The sequence below is a fragment of the Limulus polyphemus genome, unplaced genomic scaffold, assembly GCF_000517525.1.
Source record: "Limulus polyphemus unplaced genomic scaffold, Limulus_polyphemus-2.1.2 Scaffold8345, whole genome shotgun sequence".
Classification (NCBI taxonomy): Eukaryota; Metazoa; Arthropoda; class Merostomata; order Xiphosura; family Limulidae; genus Limulus; species Limulus polyphemus.
Window position 1 is genome coordinate 10697 of NW_013673955.1, and position 9804 is coordinate 20500.

The 9804-nt window shown below is 37.1% G+C and overlaps 1 protein-coding gene across 1 annotated transcript in view; it reads right to left on the reverse strand.

Moving 5' to 3' along the window:
* The window catches only part of LOC111083144 (serine/threonine-protein kinase 32B-like), a gene marked incomplete at both ends in the record, with an annotated part of 25154 nt that overhangs the window by 6653 nt on the left and 8697 nt on the right, over positions 1–9804 (reverse strand). Inside the window, 2 exons of the mRNA XM_022379430.1 lie at positions 4500–4589; positions 4882–4919. Of these exons, the coding sequence (XP_022235138.1) occupies positions 4500–4589; positions 4882–4919 (128 nt within the window). The remainder of the gene's footprint in view (positions 1–4499; positions 4590–4881; positions 4920–9804) is intronic.

The window sequence follows — 9804 nt, forward strand, 5'->3', positions numbered from 1 at the left end:
CTCTAGTCTTACACTGCTAAATTAGGGACGGCTAGCGCAGATAGCTCTCGTGTAGTTTTGCGCGAAACTCATAACAAACAAACAAACAAGCACGAAAAGATGACGTTTCGAAACTGTTTTCTACTTCATCTTAATTCATTAGCTGTTGTACGAGCGACACTGACTGAACCATATTACTGAGAAGAGCAGTAGTGAAGCCGTGAAAGAGAGCTTCCAAACTTAATAAAGTAAAAAATTCATTTTCTTCACTTCACCTATCCAGTGTATAGGTTTTTCTCATAGTCGCTACAAAGCACGTTTGATTCTTTTCACTAAGATATAGGTCTTTTTTTGGAATTCTCCGAAACTAGTATAACCCAATAAGACACCTTGATCAAAGTGTAGATTGAAATTAGACTTCAAGATTAACAATTTTCGAAATACTAAGTGTGTTTATTAAAGTAAAAAATTATAAATCTTCTCTCCTATTCATTTGCCTCCAGTGGCTCAACGGTAAGTCTGGAGGCTTATAACGCTAAAAATCGGGATTTAGTACCCGTGGTTGGCACAGCACAGATAGCCCATTGTGTAGCTTTCTCCTTAACTAGAAACAAACTTCTTTACGTATTGTATTAACTTATCTTTTAATGTTTATCTTTTATTCAATTAATACATATTTGATGGAAATATGTGAAGAGACTTATAAGTTAATTAACTTTACTTAATATCTTACAGATAGCTGCTACAGCGGGTGGTGTTTAATGTAACAATAATAACATCTTACAGATAGCTGCTACAGCGGGTGGCGTTTAATGTAACAATAATAACATCTTACAGATAGCTGCTACAGCGGGTGGTGTTTAATATAACAATAATAACATCTTACAGATAGCTGCTACAGCGGGTGGCGTTTAATGTAACAATAAACACATCTTACAGATAGCTGCTACAGCGGGTGGTGTTTAATGTAACAATAAACACATCTTACAGATAGCTGCTACAACGGGTGGTGTTTAATGTAACAATAATAACATCTTACAGATAGCTGCTACAGCGGGTGGTGTTTAATGTAACAATAATAACATCTTACAGATAGCTGCTACAGCGGGTAGTGTTTAATGTAACAATAAACATATTACAGATAGCTGCTAGAGCTGGTAGTGTTTAATGTAACAATAACCACGTCGTACAGATAACTGCTACAGCGGGTAGTGTATAATGTAACAATAAAGACATATTACACATAGCTGCTACAGCGGGTAGTGTTTAATGTAACAATAAACATATTACAGATAGCTGCTACAGCGGGTAGTGTTTAATGTAACAATAAACACATATTACAGATAGTTGCTACAGCGGGTAGTGTTTAATGTAACAATAATAACATCTTACAGATAGCTGCTAGAGCTGGTAGTGTATAATGTAACAATAAAGACATATTACAGATAGCTGCTACAGCGGGTAGTGTATAATGTAACAATAACCACGTCATACAGATAGCTGCTACAGTGGGTAGTGTATAATGTAACAATAAAGACATATTACAGATAGTTGCTACAGCGGGTAGTGTTTTACCCGCTGTAGCAACTATCTGTAAGATGTTATTACTGTTACATTAAACACCACCCGCTGTAGCAGCTATCTGTAATATGTCTTTATTGTTACATTCCTGTATAATGTAACAATAAAGACATATTACAGATAGCTGCTACAGCGGGTAGTGTATAATGTAACAATAACCACGTCATACAGGTAGCTGCTACAGCGGGTAGTGTATAATGTAACAATAAAGACATATTACAGATAGCTGCTACAGTGGGTAGTGTATAATGTAACAATAACCACGTCATACAGATAGCTGCTACAGCGGGTAGTGTATAATGTAACAATAAAGACATATTACAGATAGCTGCTACAGCGGGTACTGTATAATGTAAAAATAAAGACATATTACAGATAGCTGCTACAGCAGGTAGTGTTTAATGTAACAATAAACACATCTTACAGATAACTGCTACAGCGGGTAGTGTATAATGTAACAATAAAGACATATTACGGATAGCTGCTACAGCGGGTAGTGTATAATGTAACAATAACCACGTCATACAGATAGCTGCTACAGCGGGTAGTGTATAATGTAACAATAAAGACATATTACAGATAGCTGCTACAGCGGGTACTGTATAATGTAACAATAAAGACATATTACAGATAGCTGCTACAGTGGGTAGTGTATAATGTAACAATAAACACATCTTACAGATAGTTGCTACAACGGGTAGTGTATAATGTAAAAATAAAGACATATTACAGATAGCTGCTACAGTGGGTAGTGTATAATGTAACAATAAACACATCTTACAGATAGCTGCTACAGCGGGTGGTGTATAATGTAACAATATCCACGTCATACAGATAGCTGCTACAGTGGGTAGTGTTTAATGTAACAATAAACACATCTTACAGATAGCTGCTACAGCGGGTAGTGTATAATGTAACAATAACCACGTCATACAGATAGCTGCTACAGTGGGTAGTGTATAATGTAACAATAAAGACATATTACAGATAGCTGCTACAGCGGGTAGTGCTGCCTTACTGTAAATGGTCATTTGTCTCCAGTTTCACAACAACAGTGTTCACTTGGCTAAATCAACCATTTAATTCATCATTTATCTACGCCCCCTAGGAAGAGTGTCAAGAACTCTAAAAGATAACATACTTCTTCTAAGACTAGGCGAGCTGGATTACAGACTAGAAACAAAGTCCGAGAGCACGTGACTCTTGTTAACAAGTGTGTTATTATCGCACATTCAAACTTCTTCCTTCTACACTATTGCCTGTAATGTGTAGCACAGGCGATCAATGAATAGGGACGATCTGTTCATGTAATCACGTCGACTAGGGACGCTACCCAACGTAAGATTTTGTTCATCGTCTACACTTCTTCCTACATAAATAAAGAAATAGGCAGAGAGGTAAACATCAGAGTAGAAAATGATGGTTGTACTTTTCATACGTGGCATGATTAATTATAACCATAACAGCGTTCCTGTCTTTGAAAATGTTGTTTTTAGTTAAAGAGCAGCTGTTCGCTATATTACAGTTTACAGTAATGTAGTTACATACAGAAACATCTGTCGTATGTTTTATTAGGTTTGGTACAGTGTACAGTAATGTAGTTTCATACAGAAACATCTGTCGTATGTTTTATTAGGTTTAGTACAGTTTACAGTAATGTGGTTACATACAGAAACATCTGTCGTATGTTTTATTAGGTTTAGTACTGTTTACAGTAATGTGGTAACATACAGAAACATCTGTCGTATGTTTTATTTGGTTTAGTATAGTTTACAGTAATGTGGTTACATACAGAAACATCTGTCGTATGTTTTATTAGGTTTAGTACATTTTACAGTAATGTGGTTACATATAGCAAGATCTGTCGTATGTTTCATTAGGTTTGGTACAGTGTACAGTAATGTGGTTACATACAGAAACATTTGTCGTATGTTTTATTTGGTTTAGTACGGTTTACAGTAATGTGGTAACATATAGAAACATCTGTCGTAAGTTTTATTTGGTTTAGTACGGTTTACAGTAATGTGGTTACATACAGAAACATCTGTCGTATGTTTCATTAGGTTTGGTACAGTGTACAGTAATGTGGTTACATACAGAAACATCTGTCGTAAGTTTTATTAGGTTTAGTACAGTTTACAGTAATGTGGTTACATACAAAAACATCTGTCGTATGTTTTATTAGGTTTAGTACAGTTTACAGTAATGTGGTTACATACAGAAACATCTGTCGTATGTTTTATTAGGTTTAGTACAGTTTACAGTAATGTGGTTACATACAGAAACATCTGTCGTATGTTTATAATATATATTGAGAAAGATCACACGAATAGGAAGTATTCCGTGAGCAAGCACAGCTACTTACCATATTGCACATGACAACTTAATTAAGTTTGACGTCACAACCAAACAGGTTTATAACACTGTAAGAGCCCTATAGAATGTATATTAATAAACTGAACAAAAAGAGAATACGAAATCTTCTAGAATGTTCTGTACAAAACCTAATTTCCACGATGTCCTGGTGGGTCAGTCTTGTTCATACACAAGCGGATATGTTTGCGAACGAGGAATTTATATCAAGATTATCATATATGACATCATAGTTTCAAAAAAGAAATGAAACATATTTGTTTATCAAAATCCCGCAAATTTCGCTATTAACTTTAGAATATAAGACGGAACATATCAGATGGAACCATGGGCCTACGCAGGAATCTTTCCAGGGAGGGGCAAAGTTTTCCATGGGGTGCAAAGTAATGTGAAATTGTGAATTGAATAGGGGGAGATGTGCTCCCCCCACCCGCGGACTTATGTAAGGTTTTGTGATATTCAGATCTCGACCTGTATTAACCCTATACGTCGCGATGCTCAATTTCCAAGCTCAAACCTAACGAACTTTCTTAAGGTTTTGTCATAAGTAGAAAGTTTGAACTTACCCATGTAAGGTTTAGTGCCTGACATTGACGTTGCCAGTTCTCCGTCTCCTAAGATTATAGCTGTGTTGAAATCGGTTATGTGAGCATGCCCTGCAGATTAAAAAAAAAGGTTTGTCATTTTCTTCGGTGTTTCACTAAAGAAACTGTTTTTTTTTCTTCTGATATTTGTAATTAAAACGTAAATTAATCGCTCAGTACATTTGTCTTCTTTCGGGCATTTTCTAATATTTCCTTCGTTTTTTTTTTATATATATATATATTTCATTAGCTTTCCAATTTATGGGAAAATCCTCCTGATAATTGAAACTCTCCAGTTTTATCACAAACGTTCAGAATAAATAATTTCACAATAAGAAAAAAGTAGAGAAATAAATTTACTTACCATTCTCATCCAGTAAAATGTTGTCAGGTTTTATATCCCTAAAAATACACAATTTATCATAAGAACTCGTTGAAAAACGGAGTATGAAAGTTGTTGAATTACTTTATAAATAAGATCCTACGAATATATATATAAACGCATTTTATATTCTATAGTTAGGAAAGCTACAGAATATTAACAAATAAATTAATATAATTAGTAATAAAGTAAGCATTATTTGTAAACCTAGAAGTCCAGTTTTCTCTGTAGTATTAAATTTGACGAGGAAAGCCTAAAAAAAAAGCTTCACACTGTTCATCGTTCTAGTTTTTCTTGGGCTGTTAATCTTGGTAATGAGCAGAGTCACCTAGCGGTGAATGAAAACTCCTAAAGAGCCATTCTAGTTGCGCAATACTTCAAGATATAGCTTTTGTTGTGTATAGTGTATTCCATACATAGCCATCTGTCACACAGCTGTACATTGAAATATTGGTTCTGCGCCAACCGCAAGGATCGAACCTGAACTCTTAAGCTTGCCGTTGAGCTATGGGGGGCATATAAATTTTTTGTTTGTTGAATATTTTGCAAAGCTACTCGAGTGATATCTGCGTTAGTCCGTAATTTAGACGTGATAGATTAGAGGAAAGGCAGCTAATCAACACCACCCACCGCCAACATTCGTAGGCTAGTCTTTACCAACGAAAAGTAAGATTGACCGTCACCTTATAACGCTCCCACGGCTGAAAAAAATGGTGAACATGTTTGGTGACGGGGTGCGAACCCACGACACGCAAATTACGGGTAGGTTACTGTTTTATTTCCAGTAATTAAACCTTTTATTCCCTCGTCAAGTGGCACAGCAGTATGTCTGTAGACTTACAACGCTATAAACTGGGTTTCGATACCCGTGCTGGGCAGAGCACAGATGGCCCATTGTGTGGCTCTGTACTCAACTTCAAAAACAAACAAACAAACCTTTTATTCCTATTGGTGAATGACGTCATCCGTCTCGAGAGGGGACATTCGGCGGGAAACGTGATTTGATTTATAAAATATTTGCTGTATCTAGATTTCATCTACTGGCAAATAAGTTTTCCTTCCACTTCATCACACAAAACTCATGTCGCAGTTTTGTCCTTTGCTGACGTCACCTCACGGGGAACAAGACGCTAATAATCCTCATCAACTTCACGATATCTTTCCCGAGTTATATTTTCCATGGAAACATCTTACCTACTGTAAGTCTAGGCGAGTATCGAACTAAGGGAAGCAGAAAATTCCCTTCATTTACACATTTATCCCCGAAGAAAAACATCCTATTTATCTCTCTCTTATATATATATTTTTTTGGGGGTACAAGTGTTAGGACACGAAATTAACACTTAACTGTTGACCTAAGCCACAAAGTTGGAAATTTAATCTTTTTTATTGTTTGTGGAATAAACCTACTGTCATATTTTTATTCCAGAAGTTGTGACCGTAAAATGGTTAACGACTATGTTCGATTCTGTCATGCTAACCCTTACAAATCAAGAAACACTAAACTAAGTATGAACATACAAATTAATAATATAGAAAGTATTCTTAACCCCAGAACTGTTCTCCGATGGCTTAGTGGTAAGCTTGACAGCTGATGATACTAGACACTAAAACTACTAGATGTACCTGCGCAAGGTTCTCGAAAGTGTTCTGTTTCAAGAGTAAATAAAACCGAAATTAAGAATAACAAATATTTTTATATCTTGCTTTTGAAGTTCACGTGTCATGCTGTGTTGTAGCCTACAGAGTGCGTAATTCTTCTCGTGATTCATGGCACGTTTTATTGGCGTCACGACAGTACGAATTGCAACGTTAAGCGTCCCTTATCTGATGTCATTTTAATGTCTACTGACTGACAGACAACATTTCCTTATGGTGCGAGGAAATTAAGTATAAGCAGACATACTAGTAATAAAGCAAGTATTCTTAACCCTAAAGCTGTACTCTGTTGGCTTAGCGGTAAGTTTGAGGGCTTATAAGACCAGACATCGGGGTTCAATACTAGCGGTACAGAGAGCAAATAGCACAGCTTAGGCTAAAGCAAAATACAACTTAACCCTAATTTTTTTAATATATTTTTATTAGAGAACACGTACACGCGAAATATCAATGTGTCGATAAAAATTTTACATTTATGGTAATCGTATTGAACACAGAATTATATGTTAACGATATCCTCAACCGGCATGGCCAAGTGGTTAGGGTGCTCGACTTGCAATCTAAGTGTCGCGGGTTCGAATCCCCATCCCACCAAACATACTCGCCCATTCAGCCGTGGGGGCGTTATAATGTGACCACTATTCGTTGGTAAAAGATTAGCTCAAGAGTTGGCGGTTGGTGGTGATAACTAGCTGCTTTCCCTCTAGTCTTTCACTGCTAAATTAGGGACGGCTAGTGTAGATAGCCCTCGTGTAGCTTTGCGCGAAATTCAAAACAAACAAACCAAATAAAATTCGTCCGCATTAAAGCAATTTTTTAATTTGTTGTCGTTTGGAGCGGGTGTGGCCTAGTGGTTAGCGTACTCAGAATGTGAATCAAAAAGTGGGTATGTGCAGCCCGTTTCTTCAATGCCGCGCTCCGTGTGCACTGAGGGTCCTAGATTCACTATAAAAGTGACAGTCAATTCCAACTATTAGATCATACAAGAGTAACCCCAGGGTTGGTGGTGGGTACTGTTAACAGCTTCCTCCTGTCTAGTGTCCAACTATTAGATCATATAAGAGTGACCACAGGGTTGGTGGTGGGTAATGTTGAACAGCTTCCTACCGTCTAATGTCCAACTATTGGATCATACAAGAGTAACCCCAGGGTTGGCCAACCTTGGGGTTACTCTTGTATGATCTAATAGTTGGACACTAGACGGTAGGAAGATGTTCAACAGTACCCACCACCAACCCTGGGGTTACTCTTGTATGATCTAATAGTTGGACACTAGACGGTAGGAAGCTGTTCAACAGTACCCACCACCAACCCTGGGGTTACTCTTGTATGATCTAATAGTTGGACACTAGACGAAAGGAAGCTGTTTATCAGTACCCACCACCAACCCTGGGGTTACTCTTGTATGATCTAATAGTTGGACACTAGACGGTAGGAAGCTGTTCAACAGTACCCACCGCGGTTGGTACTGTTAAACAGCTTCCTACCGTCTAGTGTCCAACTATTATATCATACAAGAGTAACCCCAGGGTTGGTGGTGGGTACTGTTGAACAGCTTCCTACCGTCTAGTGTCCAACTATTAGATCATACAAGAGTAACCTCAGGGTTACATCTAGCCCTCGCGTAGTTTTGCGCGAAACAAATCAAACTTTGCTGTTTTCAGTGTATTTGCTGGTGATTTAAATAAAAATAGAGATGGAGAAAGAGAGAAAGAGAAATCACAGAGAGTCAGAGAAAGATAGAAAGTTAGACGATGAGAAAACGATAAATAGATAGATAGTTAAAGAAAAGAGTGTAAGGACGACAGAGAAACAGACAGATAACGAAAAGAAATATCAAAAACAGGAGAAAAATGATTAATTGATCATGTTGTAACACACATACAAAATATTATTGAACAAAGTATCTGTCCGAACACTTAAAGTCCACGCACAAACGGGAAAGGCGATACATGTAATATAGGAAGAAGGGTTGAAAATGATGGAGGTGGAGAGACTGAAACAGATACAGAAAGATAGCTGGAAAGACAAATTGATAAGTAGATGTTAGATTTTCAAGAACAGTTATATGTATTTGAAAGACAGTAATTTGGGCACTAGGAAACTGTCACTAAAGTAAGCAATAGTGATTTCTATGATAATCTATAGTCCCTCTCAATTCACACTAAAAACGTAAGGTTGGGAGAATTTGACTTGCTTTCGAAATGAAGCCCATGGGTTCGATATATCCCTTAAGCTTCCTCAGCTCTAATTTACCCAAACGAACGTTGGTATACTAGTTTTCAGTGTTCTGCTTAATTCCCGAGTTACTTTACAAGACGAATACGAATACAGTGGTTAAATTGTACAGAAAGAATCCAACAGCACGATAAGAAAGTGGCGGATAATCCTTCTATCAGTGATGCTGGGAAGGTCCCTGGACTGCTCTTCAGACTGAAGAATAATCAATGACCAATTAGTTTCCGCTCATTTCACGGCGATAAGAGTAAATCACGAAAGTAGAACGAGAGAGAACGAGACTGGATCTAACTGATTACGTACGATATAATAAATCTAGAAAATTAAAGTATTGTAATTTCAAAAGTTGTTGCATTTTAATGAGGAAGACTACTGATAAATCGGACCGAGAGAGGCATGTGAAAAACGTGGTTGAAAGTATCCCTGTACACGAGTAATTACTGTAACTATATGCGATACAAGTTCTATATACTGGTTGCTGGTTAGTGTTCGTGTTGATGGTTGATCCTGAACAGTTTCGTGATCAAGTTGCACACTCGTGAAGTAACTTGTTTCCACCCTCTGTTAAGTGATGTTCTCTTGTAACGTGATCCATCCTCTATTATGTAATGTTTTCTTGTTACGTGATCCATCCTCCGTTAAGTGATGTTTTCTTGTAACTTGAACCATCCTCTGTAAATTGATGTTCTCTTGTAACATGATCTGTTAAGTGATGTTTTCTTGTAACATGATCCATCCTCTGTTAAGTAATGTTCTCTTGTAACACGATCCCTCCTATGTAAAGTGATATTCTCTTGTAACGTGATCCATCCTATGTTAAGTGATGATCTCTTGTAACATCATCCATCCTCTGTTAATTGATGTTCTCTTGTAACATGATCTGTTAAGTGATGTTCTCTTGTAACATGATCTGTTAAGTGATGTTCTCTTGTAACATGATCCATCCTCTGTTAAGTGATGTTCTCTTGTAACATGATCCATCCTCTGTTAAGGGATGTTTCTTGTAAC